Below are 21,210 nucleotides of genomic sequence, written 5' to 3' on the forward strand. Positions count from 1 at the left end.
CTGCTCCAGCACATCCCAGAGAATAACTGGGACCACTCACACGGGTAGAAAGTGCACTGACTCTGAATCCTTACACAGCAAAGATGCTCTCAACATCTTCATGACTTCTATCAAAAAAATGGGTTAGACAGGTTTATGTGAGCATCACAGACATATTGCTGACTGACTGGATATAATACCATTTAAGCAGATAGGAACTGTAATATGAGATAAGAACTGTTATGTTGTTTTCTTGCAGTCACAAGAGACTATGACTGAACCTTCCTAAAACCTCCTGTTAATGGAGGACAGACAGAGTTTCTCTGCCAATACCAAATACCATTCCAAAACTCGGGATCCTTTGTTATTTTGAGATCCTTTCACCCCATCAATCACTACAATTCATTCAGCTCCTCAAGGCATTTCTTTCTGCAATGGTCCTACAGGGGAAAGCAGCTCATGGCCTCACTTGCTTCTTACAGAGAAATTCTAGCTACACCTGCTCTGCAGGACCCCGCAGCTCTGATGCCCTGGCTGTGGGACAGCTTCACCCACGGGTGAGGTTTGGGCTTGCACTAACCCCACCACAGCATCCTACATCCTTGTGTGTGCACAAAGAACGCTTGGGCACATGGACCAGCCAAGAGCTGTGCCATTCCCCAAGCAGCTGCTAGGCTGGATGGTGGGTCAACTAGGACCCCAGGTAGCCGATGGTCAGGTAAATCAAAACACAGCCTTTGTGGTCGAGTGGGTAACGCTGGGACTCAGACTCTGCCTTAAACTTCCTATGGGCACGTCAGCGTGATTCCCCTGTGTTAAGGACTGCCTGTCTTTAAAAGGCAAAATGCTACTTACTCAATGGCCTAAGAGCTATAGATGAAAATAAATCCTAGGTTTGGTCATTATTTTGGTGGCTCTGGCTCTGTACATCAGCAGGTCTACCCAAGTTAAGAAAAGACACCATTTAGTATGTGTCATTTTAATCTTTGATTAGTTTTTAGCATTTGAATAATGGCTTTTGTGACAGCTGTGATAAGTCACATTTCCAGGCTTTTAGAGGGGAATAATGAGTCTCATGACCTTTCACTTCTCAAGAGTCACTCAGCCACTGAACTCTGATGCCGCACGCTGCAAATAATCATTTCAGCTGGCTAGGGCTGGGTAATCCCAGCATGACATTTCATATCCAGTTCAATTTTCAATGATTTATTTGTAATTTCTGCTAAACCACAGTTAAAGTCATCCAGCGCTTGGCTGCTAGATCAGTAACAGATAACCCTTGCCAACAACACAGTTTGTTTTGAAGGCCAATATAACTAGGAGACTGAGAATAAATTGATAGGTTAAGAGGTTGTATGTGGGAACTGATGCCCATCCTCTGTCCGAACGCCAACTTCCAGAGCGCAGTGCTGTCATCGGCTGACCTTCCTCTCTTTTCCCCTGCTGCCCTTGGCCTAAAGTAAAAGCACCTTTCCGTAGTCGGAGCTGAGCCTGAGAAAGAAGAAACTCACAAAAATATCCTTTCAGAAAAACAGAAAGGCTTCTTAAGAACAAGTCCTCGTGCTTTTGCCTTTGTCACAGCATACACTTCGGTACCGGCGCCATCCAGGGCCCCAGGATATTTTACACTTTAGCTCTCAGATCCGATCCAGCCTGGTTAGTCCTGTCCTCGCTACAATCGTGTGCTGGGAGCGTCAGCCTCACCTTGGATCACTTCTTGGGAGCCTTCCCCAACAGCAGCATCCCAGTCCCCTCTCTGCTGCGGCAGGTACATCCCTAGGAGTTGCACTCCTCGCAGTGGCAGGAGAGGATGTAGCGGTAGGTGGCGGTGAGCCGCATCCCCCCCGAGCATCGCAACCGCATGGCCTTCAGCTTGGACGTCTGGGGCCGGCAGCAATGGCAGGTGGAGCGGAAAGGTTGCTTCAGGACGGTGCTGAAAGAAACCATGGGCTCCGAGCGCGACGTCTGGCTGCAGCGCCCTTCGCAGCGAGCCAGCAGCACCATCTGCGAAGGAAAAGAGACGGGTTAGGAAACTTGGCCCGGTGGCTGCCAGCGCACAGCTAACACCAGCAGATGGGTACCTCCTTCCAGTCTGGCTCATCTTTCTTCACTTACCGCATCTCCCCACCTTGGTGAGGGCACCCAGCCCCACACAGGGCATTGCCCGTGAGCCGTGTCTGGGAGAGCGGAGGAGAAAACATGGGCAGGAGGAAAAGCAAGGCTCCATGTGGAGACCCAGGCACCAACATCAATAAGGACTTCAGGCCCTGGTTTTCTGAAAGCTGACCTTGGGGCTCCAAATGATCCCAGCCAGCCCTGCTTTCCAGGCACGGTGACTGCAACTGTGGCTTGCTGACCCCAGATTTGTGGCAGCTGAGCCCTTAAATCATCAGCCAGACTGATACTTTGGTTGGATATTTTCCAGTGTTTTGAGTGTATATACTAGTGATCAGCAGAACTGGTCCTTGGGGCCAGTGAATGTCTCAAATACTTAGATATATAAACATATAAAGTAGAAATATAAAGAAGATGCTCAGTTTATTGCTTCTAAAGAAGTAAGTTTCTAGCTCCCTCCTTTTACAAAGATCACCTCAAGTATGTATTTGCAATTACATGTGTGTATATATATATATAATTGCATCAGTTGTATCTGTACAAAATGCACTGCATAGCATAAGACAGTAAAAACGTCAACAAGATTAACTTGTTGCCAAACATGAGGGTTCACTAGTGAGTTTTTCCAAAAGCACTGCAGGCTCCATGGTTCTTATTCTGAGTTCACCAACTGAGCTGTGACCAGAACAAGGTAACTTGCACAACAGAAGGCACTAAGGAAGGAAAGCCCGTGGGGAGTCACTTACTTCTCTTCCTAACACCCCTTGTTGAGCAGAGGAGATGGATAGAGTCTACTAAGCTCTATATAAAACATGGAAAGGATCTTCTAAAGCTCAGGAAATTGTGTGGTCAGAAACAGCTGTTACCGCCTTGATAATGGTTAAGTGTTGGACAAGTTTGAACAAGTTCTTATACCTTCGTGGGGAATGAAATATTAAGTCCATATCAGCTAATTCTGCTTAACCAACACAAATTTCAAAATCAACTGACTATATCATCCAAACAAGGTCAAAATGCGACAGAGATGAAAAAGTAGGCAGTAAACCGATTCTAAGTTTATCCTATAACCAAGGAAGGAAATTACATTTTAACCATGCTGCACATATCTCATGTTTTTTCCAGACATTCTAAAAGGATAACTACGGACGTGACAGCAAATATTTTACAAAGTTAAACCTTTTTGAGCTTCTTTTACTACACATACTCAACTGGCTGCAAATCTCCAAGTCTTGCAAGCAGGTATGTCAAATCTTAGTTTTTTCTTTAGTTAGAGTCATAAGGAAAGATGAGAGAGAAAGAGAGAGAGAATATTCCTGGTATCAAGTAGGAAATACCAGCACTGTCTGTGTCTACAGGAAAGGCACTGGTCATCCATTGTACAGTGCTTACTCTTCCAAGAGTACTTGCATGCTAAATGGTTTGCTTGGAAATGTATTAATATATTAACGACTACAATTCCAGTCAACACAGACAGATCACAGATCATGAGCTGATGATCTGGGGTTGGTACCATCTCGTTTCTTGGTTTAATTAAGAGATCAGGTTTTATTGCTTTCCAAAAAAATTGCCATCCTTCATGATTTGTAGCATAAACTTATGGTCCCCTTCCTGTGACATTCATAAGCAAATTCGCTTCAGCTGTTAGTAGTAATATGGTGAGAAGGAAATTTCAGTGTACTGTTGAGCCACACCCCCGCTTTAGACGTATCAGGTGTATCAAGCTCCTTAATACCAATTTCTTTAGTGTATATGAGAACAGGGAAAGGGACAATCGTTACAGTGCTAGCACCCCATTACTGATAGATAAAGGTCCACTTTTGTCCCCTTGGTAAACAAAACTCACTTCCCATAGTGACAGGCAGGCAGCTGGTAAAGAGCTACACAGGTATCTAATCCTGCCTGTATCGCAAAGGAAAGACAGCAGATTGGGACGTTTAAAACAGTTAGTTCCCTTCCCAGCATCTTGACAGCTCTTGTTAGGTCCTCCACTTTGACCAGTTCACCGGACGGCGTGCACTCTCTGTCACAGGACATTCCCAAGTGTTTGGCTGAAGAGGAGGGTGAAGAGCAATCCAACGGCAGCTGGCAACTGCTTGAAGGTTACAAAGACAACAGAGCCAAACTTGCCTCAGGAGTGGCAAAGGGGGATGTGCAATGTCCACAAGTGCTTTTGGGGAGGTTCAGAGGACCTCCAGAGTCCCTTCCAAGCAACATTTCTATGATTCTGTGATTTCAGCCCAAATATGACAGCACGGGTTGCTATATGGTGGAGGTGACTTCTGACGGTTGATGCTTCTGGAGCTGGAACAGTTAGTCACTTCTGGTACTGTTACTCTAAGGACTTTTTATGGCACACATCTGCTCCTGTGTCTGCAGGTACTTTCGGAAATGCCAGGAAAAAAAAATAAACCCCTGAGGAACAGGATTAAGGACTACAGAAGAGTTGCAGTAATGTAATTATAGGGTAGAATTATCTGATGTGCCAATATCTGTGTCTCAATACATTTCTTATGAACAGCAAGCTTTCTAATGCAAAATCAGTCAATATTTCTTCAATGTGCAACTGCATTTATATTTGCTTAGCAAGCCTTGTCTTTAAAAGCATGTTTTAGTCTGTGGAGACTCTAATTTTAGTCTCAAATTTTGCTAGCTACTTAGTTTTTAGTAAGAGTATGGTCAGTATTCATATCATGTAAAATTACACAGTGTTGGTTTTATGCCCTGGTTTTAGATGAGAGTGTAAACTTTTACAAATGGCACAGGACCACAGGTATCAAGTCAAACTTGCAGGATAAAAAAATTTCAGATTTCCCATTTTGATAGCTTTCTAAATTTCTGGGCTAACCTGAAGTCCTCAGCAAAATTTAACCTCTTCCTCCTCCTCATAAATCCAGAAGAGCACCAGTGGATTTTGGCAGGTGTGCAAATGAGCTGGAAATAGCATGTACTTTAAAAGCTTTGCTTTGCCATTTAGTCAATCGCACCAGCTGCTTATTGCATCGTATACTATAGCGCAATAGAGATTATCACCTAAATAATTAGTAATGCTATGATGGCATAGCACAGTAATACAGTGGGTGTATATATAGTAAAAATGTGTGGGTATTTTATAACCTGATACGGATGCCTCTTGGCTCCCCTCATCCCCCGCACAAGTGAGCTTTTGCATGTCACCTTGCGATGCTGGATCCAGAAGCACAGCGTGCTACAACGTGGGAACCGCAGGGTTCTCGTGCATGAGCAGCTACGGAAGAATAGGTTGTCTTACTTAAAGTCAGCAGTCATATAGGTATCTGGTAGGCCACAAAAGAGAGCAACCTGAATCTGAGGCAATATTTGACTCCGATCATTCAAGCCGTATTCTGGAAATTCAGAAGTTGTGAACTGGTTTGCTATTAATGGTGTTTGTAGCCCTCTTTTCCACTCTCTTCAGCAACAAACTGAGGCCCGAAAGCAGGTGGGCTGAGATGCACGAGAACAGACTTCCACACAGTATCCGTGGCCTGGCTGCAAGCAGGCATTACTGAAAATCTCCTGTGCTACCTTATGAGTAAATGTCTGCAAACATTTGCTACATCTTTCTTCATCTGGCCCATGTCTCTCTGGGCTGGATTCTTTAGTGCGAGGCTGTCAGTGGTAGCACACTTCTGGCACATCTGGAGGAAGCACTTGTGACAGCCAATACTGTAATTTAGGAGGCTCTGGTTGCAGCGGCCAGGCGATCCAGCACATCGGTGAAGACCAGTGGGTCTCCGGGACAGAGGTCAGGCAGAATCCAATATGGTCAGGAAAGGCAATACCTCACGAGCTGATACAAACATTTCCTTGAAGTCAAAGGAAAACACTGTTTTTCAGGAGCAAATGACCTTCTCCCATCCCTCTTTTGTGTCTCTTTTATACATTCTGTTACTATAATGGACTATGTTTCCAAAGGCTTTGGAAACCTGTTTTCAACATCTGCCTGAGGTCACAAGCAAGAGGGATTTTAATGATTAAATTATATTGAGTGGATGTTTCCAAATGTAACAAAACTACTTCCCATGTGGGTACAATTGGCAGCCTCCACAGAGAAGCACGGTGGACATAATCTTTTTTTAACCAAGACGGACAGCAAACATAATACGTCTTGCAATTTCTGAAACCGTTTTTAACTTCTGTAATTCTATGCTGCACTAGAAGGGAAAATATACAGAGTGAAAAAGGATGGCTCAATGGAACCAATATATCACGCCAAAAAATGGCAAAATCTCTGTTTGACATCAATTGTCAGTCCAAGCTTCACAATGGAAACTCGGTGGAAACAAGAGGTACCACAATTCCCACAGCTACTCCCGCAGAACCTTCCTTTTTTTGACTTGTTTATATTTTATCACAATATATATAAGGAACAGACATTGCATCTAATTTTCTTTAGCAAGTCTAATATTGGCCTGTGTTTATATATTATATCCAGAACAGAAGCCATGTGTCTACCAGGATGATTCAGATCCCTGAGACCTTAAAAAAAAAAAAAAAAGAGCTTGATTTAACAAACAGAGAGAATGTCAAAATTATTTCACTTTGTATGGAAACTGTTTTCATTTTCCACTTCATGAGAAAGTCCATACAACTTGCAATATTGTTAAAAAACTGTTCTTGAAACCGTTGTGGAATTTGGGAAGCCAAGAGATGTGATAATAATTTCAAACATGATTTCCATTAAAGGCTTGATTTAAAAAAAGTCACTGACATTTTTGCAGTCAGAGTTACAAATGTTTGTGTCAACAGCTTTTTTCTCAAAGCTCAGTTTTGAAATAATATGGTTTTCATTACAATGCATTCTGTGTTCTCATTTCCATCAGTCCCACTTCTAAAGGCCTGATTGCTTTCCTCTGTCATTAGGGATGCTAAGAAATTGAGTTGCTGGTGGGTTTCCTTCCCTCCCTCCCTCCCTTCCTCCCTTCTTTCCTTCCATCTTTCCTCCCTCCCTTCCTTCTTTCCTTCCTTCCTTCCTTCCTTCCTTCCTTCCTTCCTTCCTTCCTTCCTTCCTTCCAGTGGGAACCCGCTACAGCCAGGGAATGGGGATGGGTGGGCAATGGCCTGGGTGAGAGAAGAGACCGGGATAGACCAGTCTTCTGGCCCCGGGGCCAGGGAAGCCCCATCCTTCATGCTCCAGGACGAATTTGCCTCAGGGGCTGGGCTGGGACATGTTGTGTTTATCCTCTCATGGCTGAGGCAGTGTGCCCAGGTCAGCTGTACTCTGCATTTCTCACCGCCGTAGTGAAGTCGCTGCTTGTTACTCATTTACTCTTCTGCGTGTAGAGGGGCACGGGGGGATCCTACCCAAAGCTGGAGACCGAAGGGACTCTGGGGGCTACCTACCATCTTGCCTAAGTTATATACAACAGCTCCTCCTGCTCTCTGGCACAGCACGGAGCTGAGAGAGAGCGCCAGCTGGGTGAGGCATCATCCATACTGGACTGTACTGGACCATGGCGGTAGCTATGGCTTCTCTGGTCTAATAGGTGATCTGAAGTGCCTTGAGAGAGGAGGGCTGCTAGCACCCACATACCAGTGAGTAAAACCCACCCACACTACCAGCATACCTACACTTTTCACCTTTGCCTCTCACTGGAGTCAACAGCAATAAAATCAATATTGCACAAACAGATGCATCTCTGCAGTTTGTATATTAACGCTGGATGTTTCCCAGATGGTGGGAAGGTGTAGTCTAGGCTAAAAGCAAACCAGAAGATCTCTCCTGAATCACAAATAATGCATGATTTTACTGTTTGAACTCAGAAGCAGTAGGGCAAAACTCTCCCATCTCCCACTTCTGTGGATCAGGCGTGGTTATGCAAAGCCGCGCAGACAGCGCTGCTCTGAGACCAGTGTAAGGCAGCCCAAAACGGGGCTTTCCCCTGTGCCCAATTTTGAGGCCATCAGCCTGTCTCTGGTGAGCAGGCACAGGGCAAGCCCCGCTGAAGGTGCACAGCCAGGGCAGCACCCGTCCTGGTGCACAGGAGGAGCGCAGAGCGCCGAGCACGTCTTATTTTCTGTTGACGCTTCTCTCTGTGCTTTATTTTAAATTTTATGGCCCGCTGCTACCTGTGATATTACCTCACCCCTGCGCTGACTATGGGAAGCAAATAACTCATGCTGCACACAAAGGCATCTGGGGGTCTCCGCAGCCAGCGCTGCATCTGTCTGAACTGTGTGGATCCTCTCTCCTCAAAAACGCTCCCAGGATCTCCGCTGCTGGGGTTTGCCATCAGGCAACGCCACAGGCAGCCCTCTTGTCCTAAACCCCATCATGTACCTGCCTCCCATCGCTCTTTTACCCAACACAGGGCTGGCAAAAGTGCTGGTGCTGACAGTTGGTCCTTTTCATTAATCCAGGGATGTGGATGCATAAGGCAAAGCCACCTTCTGCGGGACAGAGGGATGGTCCAAGCGGAGACTGTATATCCGAATATGAGCTGGGTTAACTCAGCCAGAACAAATTAGGACAAGACAAAAGGGACCAGCAAGGATTTTCCCATTGTTTTTCTCCACAATGAAATAAATGAGTGTAGGCTACGTGCGCAGGCTGCTAAACCATTTTGGCACAAATTTTTTTAGGCTTGAAATCTCAAATGAAAGGCAAACTTGTATTTCCTTCTGCTCCTAAGCCCTACAGTAAACACCCAATTGTCATTCTGCATGAAAACAAAGGCCTTGAAACTAAATGGGGGGAAAAATTGGTTACGTTTTTCACTACCATTTTACATCTTGATTCTTTATCTCAGTACTTCACCCTGAAAGTTTTAAGTTTACATACTCCGGATTAAAGACTCACTTGAAGGAGGGGATGACTGGGATGATCTAAACTTCCAAACTAGCCCATCTCCTTGGCACTGGCGGCTGAGACCTCAATGTGCTCCTTTGAATCTTACAATTTATGGCATATTAGCTTTACCATCATGGTGTGTTTCTCCTTTTGAAAAGGTGAAAATAGAGTCAAGAGCCTTCCTCTCCAGTCCCAGTTCTGATGTACACACTCAGATGTCTCTACACCTGTATGTCTCTGCAGCTAGATTTTGGTAGTGAGGAATTTGTGCAGAGAAAAATCACCCAAAATGGTTCATTTTAACAACTCCACCGACACAGCACCCTGCTGCGAGGGGGTGAGGGAAGTCCTTACCTTTGAGCTACACTTGTAGAGGGGGTGGCTGATGGAGTCGACATAGTGATGCCTCATACAGCGGCTGGGGTCGGAGTCGATCATGAAGGAACTGTCTGTTTTACTGTCCGCGTCTCCCATCATCGCCAGGAGCGAGAGCACGGAAATCGAAGCTGCAAGTACATGATTTCCCATTGTCGAGGAACTTCTCACTGATAACAGCAGAGGGAGGTAGAGTATTAAAAAAACTCCAAATACTGGCAGCCAGTTCCTTTCCAGGATGGTGAAAAGTCTGGTTTAAGTCTCTTAGCTGTCATTCTTCTTCTCGAGTTAGAGTTTGCTGAGATTGTAATCCGTCAAAGAATCTCCTGCGTAGCTGGAATAAAAACAATATAAATCACAATCCTGACCAAAAAGACCTCTGGAGGAAAACAGACATAAATAATATTAAGGCACACAGGATTTTTGCTAGCCAAAATATACGCTCTGAGTAAGCATCATTCCCACCGTAGGTAGAGTATATGGCATTAGGAAGGAGATGTCAAGGCCTTATTACTTTAAGCATTGCTCTATCATTTTACTGGGGAGAACCTTTTGACTTTTAACATCACAAGTGGTACAATGCCAATCTTTTTCACTTGGCGATGTCCCTAATGGGTTCCCCTCAAAACTGGTGATTAGTAGCACATCAGAGACTTCTGCAAATTGAAAGGACTGTGTATCCACTCAAAGTGTCAAAGTGGGGGGGGCAAAGCTAGGCTGCCTCCTGCCTTACAGATGGGAATTTCTGGCCTAGGTAGCACATGGAAAGTCTGGAGGCAGGTTGACCCCAGCTCTAAGGGCTGCGTGTCGGTCTCCTGCAGTTGCTGTGCTGCAGGGACAAGGGGCAACCCCTGGCTGGAGGGATGCTGAGGGTCCGAGCCCAGGCACGAGCAAAGCTGTCCCCCAGGAAGCTTGCTGAGCACCGACCTGCACTGCATGGAGGATTACCCAGCTCTCTGGCTGCCCTGCCCTCCTGAGTACCAAACTCACATGCACACAGGTGTTTACTTGCTTACTTGTCAGGCTGCACTTGCTCAGTGTTAGTCTCCTACCCTTTAATTAAAGAGAAGCATCTAAAAAATACGTTGGATTCCATAGCATGCGAGTACATCCCAGCTATCAACTGGGGAAAAAAATACATGCAGGTGGAGTCGTGTGGATATCCACCCAGGCACCTGGATTGCTGGTGCATGTTGGAGACCAGGAGATCCCCCAGAAAACAGGCGCAGGACAGCCCCTGAAACGCTGCCTGGAGCTCTGTGCTGGCAGGGAAAGGAGGGCATCTACCTCAGCTGCTTCATCACAGCCCCTTGATCCTTCTCACAAAGCCCACAGTCTCAAGTGGGTGATTTAATTTTGCTTTTACTACAAACGGCTATAGCTTGAAAGAGCTGTGAATGATCCATCTAAATACAACCTGACGAAGCAAAGGATAGTCATAAGTAAAGTTAAAAGCGCAAGGACTTTCTGAAGAAACTTGTGATAAAACAGTTCCCTGGTCACACAGAAATACTACCCCAGAGGCTCTTGCCTATTTAAAGAGCTGATGTGTGCCTTTATTGCCTTATACAAGCCTCTTTCAAAACTGTTTACTGGTTTGCTGGTGATACTCTAAGCCGACTGATACTCATCTCCCAAACAGCCTGAAATTACGAGGCCTCCCCACCAGAGTGCTTGATGATTTGTGTATTGCTTTATAGCTTGCTGAGCTTTGGTGAGAGGAGTGCATAGCAGTGAGAAACACTTCCAGAGTTCATCCAAGTTGGGAGTCGGGACTTCTCAGGCTGAAGTGACATACACGGTCTCATGCTGGGAAGAAATGTAATTAGGGATGCTCTGTGTATCAGACATTTTTTAAAGCCTTTTTTGGGTTTCAAGCTATTGTCCATGTGCCTAAGTAGGAAAGAAAAAATGATGTGACTGTCAATTTAAAAGACTTTATTTTTTTCACAGAGTCTGACCTATGACCTAGTACATTCTGCTGGAGCAAATGTTTTTTGGTGGATATGGCATTAAAAAGATACTATGTCTTTGCAGTATAAGGAGCTTAAACAACACCAACCACTGAGGATCTCAGATACATTTATGCACAGTCTCATTCATGTCAATAAATATCCCTCCAAACATTTTAGCAGGGTAAGAGAGAAATCTCTCCGTCATGGGAGCTGGGACAGACTCCTTCCCAGAAGTGAACTGCACTACTCTGGTTCATGCAGATAATGCCCAAGGATTAGCTAACAGGAGGAGTGATGCACTTTTTTTTATTTTTTATTTAACCTTTTACCTACATTCCTATTCTTCTTTATAAAGAGGCTGACCAAAACACGCTGCTTGGCAAGGTCTCTTTCCAACATAGTTAATCAGTATTACACACCCAGTAATTCGCTCTCTGTCCAAATAAGTTTACTTGATATTGGACCGTCTCATCTCATGTAATAATACGTCCAGGGATCCCCATTTCCCACTCTCTCTGTCCCACTGTTAATTTTGTGCTTCTATATCTTTCTATGGTTTTGATCAATATGATTTAATACAGTGAGAGAAATCTGGAGTCCTGGCTCTGTTTTCAAAGGCTTATCTCTCTAGTTTTCTTCAGGAAATAATTGGATGACATAGAGTCTGCCTCACGAAAACACTCTGAGAAAGCTGGAAAGAAGCAGGGAAAAATGTGAGAAAAGGAAGACGTCAGTACCTTCTTCAGGATAAGCACAGCACAATACAAAAAGTATTAACACTTTCACAATCTTTTAAAATTGCCCTGATACTTCCCTGGCAAAGAAATGTAGTGGGCTTTGGTAACAAAACTTTGAAAGAAGAAAAAAGTACAGTTATCACATATTTGTTAGTAAAAAGAGAGACCACGGATGTAAATGTGACCCATCTTTTGTGACAAAATTGTGTACAGTTGTTGATAGACATACTGGCAAAACGAGTGTGTAGGTATCGGAAGCGGGACTGCAGACAACACCAGCCTATTTGCACATGCCAGTATCTCCCGACATACCTATGTGAAGTATACACATACATTTTTCAAGTACATATACCATATATAATTGAGATATATGGGAAAAAGTCTCACAGGGACATTTAAACATATAGAAGTTAGTGTGTAGATTTTTGATTGTGTAAAAAGGTCTAAATATTTTCACTCAGGTACATCACTGTGATGAAGTATGTTGACATGACATTTCCCATTTCCAGCTGATATTATGCAATGGCATTTCACTTTAGCATTCTTCTTCTTTTTTTTTAAGGTTAGATTCTTTTTGAAATCCTGTCTGAAATTATAAAATCCTAGAAAGTACATGACATCAGGAGTGACATATGTAGTTTCCAGTCTATCCTTCTGTCCAAAACCAGAAGCAAGTACACCTGTAATCATTAATCATTATAGCTGTACTTACGATGGCATTTTGTTTCATTTGGAAAATACACTTTTTCTACTAAAATCAACAATTTCATACAAAATTTTTTTTTCTTTTATTTAGATCTGCTTTTTCCTCAGTTTCTTTTCATGTGAAAAGCTGTGGTAAACAGCTCATCTGCCAAGCTAACAAAAAGGAAGCTAAAATGCTTCCTCTTTACAGCATCCTGTAAAGAAAAAGATGCAAAAGTGACTTCATATTCTCAGGCTGAAAATTAGCTACAGAAATATTTTGGTCTAACAGTGGATGAATATCACTACTTCCCATTTTTTCAAAATTCACTGATATGGGTATTACATGTTGTTAGCAATAGGCTTATAGTGCCCTTTCCATATAACTAGTTTTCAGGAATTCATAGATACATAACATGCTAAAAGCTGTTACAGCTGTTACCTAAAACTGCTACAGCTGTTACCTAAAAACTGCAGGGAAAAAATAGAAGACAACCCTGAGAAAGACCATATGAACATAGAATCCAAGGCTGTATTGCACACGGACATAGGGGCAGAGTTAGGGTTATTTTTCCAACTTTATGTTGCTATTAACTGCTTTTTGAATGCTAAAATAAAGATTTTTTTTATCATAGTCTTAATATCATTTAGAGAGTGGTGAAGGTTTTGTTTTGCTTTAAGGACAGAAGAAAATTCCATCATCTGGAATTATTTAGCCAGTCACTTTGTGAGAACGTAAACAGAAATTCCCTTTTTGCTATGTATCTTGGAAAAAAATAAGGAGCCGAGCAATTCTCCAAAGGTCTATTGGATCTGCACCACTTTTACCCTGGAAGGTAGGAAGGCAGCAATGGAAAAGCTCGTTTATGGTGTACTTCTACTAAGCTGTTCCCCGCTCCTGAGCCCCCTGAATTAGGCATGCACGTACGTTCAGCTTGGCCTTCATTTGCTGTGCATTTTCCATGTTTGAGACTCCTACTGAATGGTGAGGGTACAATTCAAGTCACTCAATGCCTTTTATGTTTTGGAGGCTGCCAAAATCCCGTTGGAGCAGCATTGTGTATATATAACTAAGCCTGGCCTTGCATGCTGTGCATATTCAGTAAACACAATTATTTGGATCCTACCATGTGGTTCCTTCATTCTGAATTTGTTATGTAAACAGAAGAGTTACGAGACTACTCAGCTTCTCCAGACTCCAGCCCCCAAAAAAGCATCACTAACTATATACATGTATATATGTCTGTGTGTGTGTGTAGCTCGCCGCTGCTGTTCTGACAAAAAAGCCACAAAGATCTTTATGAGACCAAAACAGATTTCTCAAGAACTTTATCTAGCCTGGAAAAGTTTAGGCCAGAAAGATGAGGATTTGTGGGTTTTGCGCTCCAAGATTTGGACCGGAGTGGAAACAACTGTCAGGCAAACTACACCAGGGTCACACCAGGGTTTGTTCTGCAGGGTTAAACTCCCCACTGCCATGAGACAGGTCATGAAAGGGGCTGGGGATGGAAGGCAAGGAGGAGCAATCTGCGCTGGAGACAACCTCCAGTCCCCCAGCCCTGGGCACTGGGCAGCGCTGCCGTGGAGTGGTTCTCCAACCCTGCAGCCACACAGCACGGCACGGTCTGCTCCCACACCTCCTCCAGCCTCCACAGCACTCAGGTGGCTTCCAGCCCACGTAACTACCTGCACCGTGCTCGGGAACTGCCTGGGAAGCACTGTGTGCTGTGGGACAAAATCGTACGAGTGACCATCTGAGCAATTTAAGAGAACGGTTTGTCTAGTAGGAGACATCACCTAAGATGCTGTGCCTGGTCCTGCTTTCTGTTGAACCATCTCAGAAGCTTTATCAGCTCCAGTGTATGTTTTAGCTCTGTAACTAAATGTAATTGTCCTCTCATCAAGTTCTTTTACTGTGGCCATTTCTGTTCCAGCAGTAAAGTAGCTGGCCTCCTGTATATGCTACCAAAATCCTTGCTCAGCTCTGCGGCCGCCTTTCAAAACACCTGACAGAGTCACCGAGCGGCCGTCTGGCAGCCGGGAAGCAGCAGGTGAACACAGGGAACTCCAGTTGTTGGTGAAATGCCTCCGTGCAGCATACGAACAGGTTTCTACCCCTCCCGAGACAGGGCAAATACCAAACTAAATATTTTGAGTGAGATCCTTACAGGTCTAAATAAGTGAAATGCTTTCCTGAGGCCTCGTTGTGCCAAATGAGCATTTGCCCCGCTGACATCCAGCTGTGCTGAAGCTTGTCCCCTTGGACGCCAAGGGGAACGTTCTCGCCCATCGCAGGGGAGCTCCATCCACCCGTCACCCAGCAGGTTGCAGGGCAGCGGGCGCCTGCAAGGAGGGTACACGAATTTCACGCGCTCCTGGCCAGAGCTGGCGGGCAAGAGGAGAAGGGAAGGAAAAAGGCAGCAGGAAGGAAGGCAGGCTCGAAAGAAGGGACTTAAGCCTCTTCATCTGGGTGTCCGCAGGAGGGAAGCACATCTTGTGGTCCTGCTGAGGTTGCGCTGTCCTACCGCCTGCCAGCCAGCAACTGCAGGGGATTATCCCGTAAAAACCGAGAAGATAAAACGGATGCTACCTCTGAGCAGTCAAAAATGTCAAACGCGCTGATGGGCGTTGAGAGAAACTCCTGCGCATCGTTTTCTGCTGTGAGGCTTCGCTAAGTCTTTTAATATTTCAGGAGATGAATACCTGTGACTGTAAGCAGACTGAAAAAATAGGAAGACCACGGTGTTTGAAGCATAAGAAACAACATCATAATTGCTGCAAATATAATGGAAGAACTGCTGCAAGCACCGCTGGGAGCATCAGCATGCCTGGGATGAGGACGCATGGGACGGGTTCCCTGGGCTTTGATGGGGCGGCTTGTGTAAGGCCCCCATAAGTGTTCACGTGGCAGGGACCCGGTGCATGAGGTGGAACAAATTAAGCTGAACAGCACTTGAGCTGGCTGAGCTCCCCTCTCCTTTTGAAGTTTCCAAGAATATTTCTAGTCCTTCAGGTAGCTGGGAGAGGGGGAGCTAACAGTGCCTTCCTGCTAGGCGGTTGAAATAACAAACTCTAGTGGGTACTGCAAGCTGGAGCCCTGCCAGCAGACAGGCACAGGCCAACATGGAGAAAAGGGGTTTAATACATTCACAAAGAATAACTACTGGTGGACAAAAGAGCGCTTGTATTTTTATTCTTTCCTTTTCCTGCTTCCAGGAAACTTTAAATAGATTGATTAGGGGCATGTATGGGATCTCTCTCTAATGAGCTAGTAGAGCCTTTTAATGGTGAGGTGATGCCAGCCTTGGATTCTTTCTTTATTCTTGTGTCTCACTGAATATCAGAGTAGTCGTGGTCTTGAGGGTGGGACAGGAATTGAGAGGAATACAGTTTTCCACTTGCTCATCCAGAGGGTGCTGGATGGGATCACTGCTCAGTGAAGCACCAGGCGCAGAGCTGAGCTGTCTAAGTAAGTTTGCCCATCCCTCTCAGGAGGCAAACCAGCAAGGGTGGCTGCTGGCTACAGTGCAAATATTCCCAGCCAAGCATTAGCTATAGGATTTGCTTCAGTAATTACCTTTACTTTAGTCTTATGACCCAACATGAGGCAAAATTACTCTTGGCCAAATTACAAGTTGCTGAGAGGTCTAGGGCATTCAGGCATGTGTCCTCTACCTGTTGGAGTGTGTTACAAGCAGGTGGGCAGTTTTTGTTCTCTTTTACATATTTTCTAGAGAACTCAAAGGACTGGAGTTAACAACAGATGCAGGAGTAGGAATGGGTTCCGTATTCTTTAATACTAAGCAAAGACATCCCTGCCACTGGGACCAGCAGCGAGTGCTATGCATGCTGGAGATAGCACATGATTGAAGGACATGTTCCCTCTTCTCTGACCCTCGGGACAAAATCCTCTCTTCTTTTATACACAGGCAAAATGCAGACCACCATCCATATATCTCAGCCTCTGATAATTAGGGAACCCAAATATTTGGCTCATGGTAACAATTTTATGTCTTCTAACAAGGGGAACAGCGTTCCCCTAGGTCCCACTCTCTTTGAGCCGTGCTGCTATGACAGTAATGCGATTGTCACTGCCATGGTATGCTTAACCTTTGCCAAACCAGAGCTGAGGCATTAACTCAGATCCTCAACTCACATGTCTTAAAGGGCAACATAACCTGTGCTGCCTCCGCACCACCAGACCGACACAGTTTGCAGCTCAGTAATAATAAGCATGTAAATGTGACAAGCGTAAGCCGTAACAATGATTGATGCAAATAGAAGAATAACAAAGAGAAGCTGAAAAATAGTGATGCGGTGGAATTTCTAGGGCTGGTGTCTCCATGGCACCAGCAGCCCAATACCCTGACACCAGAAGAAAGGCTACACTTGTCTGTGGTAGAAAGGATCTCCGTGCCACGCAATGAAATTCCAGCAAACAGGACAAGGACTGATGGTGTCTGGAAGTGGTAGTGCCACTGCTACCCGGATAATAGTCTGAATTAGATTATGTGAAAAAAGAAGGAATATATAGACAGCCAGCTGCTCAAAGGCTTACTACAACCTTGCTTTTATTGTTCTGCTAAGTTAGAGGTGGGGCATCAGAGGGATTCCTAACATACCACTACTGAGAAATTTTAATATGTTCCACACTGACACATATAAAAAGGAAATAACAGCTGATCATAGTCAGTGGAGACTGCAGCATCTCTTCATACGCATGCACAGAAGCATGGGCAAAGTGGGGTGCTCTTGGCCAAGGAGACTCAGGCATCCGAGCTACCCTGACCCAGCTAAACCTTTCTGCTGCCATTGAGCTGAGTTTCAGCAAAAGGACTGTCAAGCGGGAAGCAAGACAGCAGAAAATAGGTGATCTGGGCATGGCTACTCACCCCATCCCAAGATACCAGGACGTGGAGAAGGGCAGGGGAGCTGAGAGGCTGCACATTTAACACTGATGAAAAGAAACACATGTTTACACAACCGACAATGATCCGGTGGAACAAGATATCACAGAGGGCAAAAGTTTAGCTGGGCTCAGCAAAAGGACTTGTTATGTATGGAGGGTTACAGTTGTGAGGGTTTTATTTTTAAAGAGTTTTTGGAAGGGTTATAAACTCTCAGGACTCAGAGTTCAGTTGATGGGGTTAGGGAAAAATCCTTTGCCACAGCAAGTTACCCCGTAGCTGCCTGCCACGGGGTCTCTATGTCTTTCTTTGATGTGGCCGCTTCCAGCCACGCTCAAGAGGTGGATTACTCAAATAACATGGGACTGTGGCATGGTCTCATGTAGCAAAACTTTTCTAAAACTCATGGAGACAAGCCTCTCCTCATACTCAGCAGGACATGAGAGGCAGAGGAATTTGTATTATTTGTAATACAACTATCTAAGATTTATAATTGTAATTACAATTATAGTATTTGGGGGAAGAAAAAAAAAAAGATTTTTTTCTTTTTCTTCTTTCAGTTAAACAAATAATCCAGACTTGTTACAAAAACAGATGTCTCAGTGGCTTCATGCAAGCTTTGCACCATAGATAGTCAACTGCCTTCAAGGTCCAAGAACAACCCTGAGCGCTTCCTAGTGCATCTGAGAGCAGACAAGCCAGGAAGGGGACAGTCAGCCCCAGGGCAAATGGGGAATGAAGCCAACTCCAGGAGGACTCCTTGTCAAATGAGTCACTGCAGGCGTCAATGCCAGCCCCCAGGTTGGTGGCTTACTTCCCTCCCACCTGGGCAAAAGAGATCGCAATCCTGGCCGCTCAAGCAAGCAAGAACATATAGATGCTATCACAAGCCTTGGATAGCACGTGAGGGATTGTTTCAGTGGGGCAGATGGCTTTTGCGGAGATCAGCCATGCGTAGGTAGCTACCTGGGGTATTGGTACTGCAAACTGGACAGAAGACTGTCCGTAACAAGTATCTTGCTCTGCAAGGGGGAATCATCAGCGTACGTGCATCTGATCAAAACCAGGCGCTGCGCAAAGCCAGGAAACCTATGTGGGATACCTTCAGGTAGAGATCTGAGCTTGTAACTAGAGTAATCAGCAGCAGCCCCTAATTATACCCCTCCACTAAATCAAACTGCATTTTATTTTGTAAGCTTGAAACATCTTTTTGTTCCACATTTGCTTTTAACTGGAAAATCTTAAAGCATCTTCTTATAATACCAGTATTGCAAATGCGATTTCATTATTCCAGCAAGAGCGTGCCAATGTATATATGTCACATTGGGAACCCCTGATTCAAGCTGGTAAGTAATTACTCACCAAATAGTTCTATTTAGGTGGACGGAATTATTCATATGTATAACTGCTCACAGATATGACTAAGGTCCCACAGCCAGAGCAAAAGTGACCACGTTAGTAATTCAAAAGAAAAAAAAATAGAGGGTCTAAAATGTAGGTGTTCTTTTGAGGAGGGACAAATAACAAGGCTGTGATTATTACATCCACATTTATTGACACCACCAGGCAGCTGGGTTGCTTCTATTAGAAAATAACTTTGCAATAAGGAACTGATTTGAAGTGACTTTGTCCCCATTGTTGGTTTTAAATAATCATTTGGCTGTCCTTTTCCAATATGCAGAGTTCTCACCCCTCAGCCACTGGGACAGTTACAAAGCTTTAGGGACTGTGAGTAACATTTAGCATATAGGAAACATTTTTTCATCTTTAGAGAGCTGCAGAAACCTTAACAAGTTCCTTGTCATGCCATCTGTCCCAGGCAGAAACAGGTAAGGTGTGTTATGGGGGAGGCTATGGGAGAAATTTAAATGAACTTAAGGAGTAGGATAAGAAATCTGCCTGATAGTCCCACAAGAGTCAGTTCATACACACCGTCTTGCAAATTCAGATTTGCCACAAGAAAATTACCCCCGCAACACACACTCTATGGGAGCCTGCTTTACTGACACTACAGTGGTTAGCAAACGTAGTACTGACATTGCTCTTCACATGGTTCATCTTTTTACCCTGTTTTTGCTGCTGGACCCATTCATTTGAAGTTTTATAGGATGAATTCACTCACCTGAATCCTAGCAGGGAGACGGGGCTTTCTTCTTCAGCTGGGCTCACTGGGGGCAGTGTCCGTTCCCGTGCCTCGCAGTCACACTACACTGACACTTTATCACCGGGCTCATAACAGCGAAACTCTTCTTTTGTCCCAAAGACACAGAGAGCGGTCATGCTCGTGCCTCTGATGCTGATACACAGCGAAACGATCTGCCAGCAAACGAGGAGAGCCTCCCACTCTCCTTCGGCAGGCAGCCTGGGGTCCTGCAGCATCCTCCCGTGTCAGCTACCGACTGCACAGCCACGCTGCATTACGTGTTGCACTGACGGGGTCAGCTACCTACTAAATATACCCCTCGGCGTTACAGCAAAGGCAAACATCGTGGCTTTTCTCACAGGTTTCAGCCAATCGAGAGTGTATATTAAAGCTGTCCTAATCCATAACCAGTGCTGTCCAGTCCATAGGAAAGCTGCCCAGAAGTTTGGATAAATAATAATGTGCAAATTAAGAGTGCTCCTGCGAAGCATGACACACAAAGCTAGAAATAAATATTGCCTGTTGTTTCAAATTATTCTGAGCACTCCGGCAGATGACTGGCAAGAGAACAGCATGCATAAGTAGTGATAAAAGTAAACAGTCCATCTTTAAACTAGCAGGCTTGCCTGTGCTCATAGAGCCCTATTGTAATGGGACAAAGAGGGTGCTGGCGATACCGGCGCTCTCTCGACGAATTCGGGGCAGAGTCCAGCACGTCCATTCACTCCAAAGCCATACAGCTAGGACAAACGCAGAGCTGCATGAGCTCGGCATGCCCACAAGAATAGAGGTTTAACTAAGCTGCTCAGAAGTACACCGGGCTACCTGTTTGGCTGCACACAGGCATCCTTCAGACAGGAGATATAGTTAAAGATCCGAGAAAAAGAAGGAGGCACAGGTACTAGAACTGTTTCAATTCCACATGAACACATTTCAATTAAAAAAATGGTACAAGGAGAAGATGTGTTTGTCAGATAAAGAGATTAAGCGCTCAGTTTAAGTCCATGTAATACTCAAAATCTGGAGGAATCTCTTATTTGTGTGCTTACCTTTGGAAAACGCACTGCTCCTTCCTTCCCTCAAACTCTTCAGAGAGCTAAAAAGAGGTCCTGTTACTTCCAAATGCTTTTGTTCTTCTGTCCCTCTGTCACATGGCTTGCCTTTTATATTTGCAACACACAAAAGTTAGGGCTGTTGTTTAAGAGAGAGAGGGAGAGGGGGAGAGAGAGAGAGAGAGAGGGAATGTCAAATGGAAAAGTGCCATTGCAGTCATATATCAATCAGGGCAGCGGCAGCAGCAGCTCACTGGCAAATGGGAATTCCACAGAAATGTGAAGCTCTTGTTATCTGAGAAATCACAAAACACCACCAGCCAAGCTCCTCTCTGCAGGGACTTATTATTATTGGCAAGCCAGGAAATAGAAGGAAATGTAGGCTCTTTTTTTGTTGTTGTTATTGTTTCGGATCTGGAGATATGTACACTGTGGCATATGTAAGCCAGTGGAAT

General features: G+C 44.7%; 1 protein-coding gene across 4 annotated transcripts; it reads right to left on the bottom strand.

Moving 5' to 3' along the window:
- Window positions 1-955: 955 nt before the first annotated feature.
- On the bottom strand, window positions 956-20,898 carry NDP (norrin cystine knot growth factor NDP). 4 transcript variants are annotated; one of them, XM_075034695.1, is made up of 4 exons: window positions 19,683-20,029; window positions 17,546-17,607; window positions 9,257-9,611; window positions 956-1,983 (listed from the first exon to the last, which is right to left on the bottom strand). In XM_075034695.1, exons 3-4 carry the CDS (start codon window positions 9,428-9,430, stop codon window positions 1,756-1,758), a joined length of 402 nt encoding a protein of 133 aa, XP_074890796.1. In that variant the 5' UTR covers window positions 9,431-9,611; window positions 17,546-17,607; window positions 19,683-20,029; the 3' UTR covers window positions 956-1,755. The 4 variants fall into 4 exon arrangements, with proteins under 4 accessions (XP_074890796.1, XP_074890794.1, XP_074890797.1 ...); XM_075034693.1 differs by lacking the exons at window positions 17,546-17,607; window positions 19,683-20,029 and adding an exon at window positions 20,753-20,898; XM_075034696.1 differs by lacking the exon at window positions 17,546-17,607 and having other exon boundaries at window positions 9,257-9,447.
- Window positions 20,899-21,210: the final 312 nt, after the last annotated feature.

The sequence above is a fragment of the Buteo buteo genome, chromosome 8 (genome assembly GCF_964188355.1).
Source record: "Buteo buteo chromosome 8, bButBut1.hap1.1, whole genome shotgun sequence".
Classification (NCBI taxonomy): domain Eukaryota; kingdom Metazoa; phylum Chordata; class Aves; order Accipitriformes; family Accipitridae; genus Buteo; species Buteo buteo.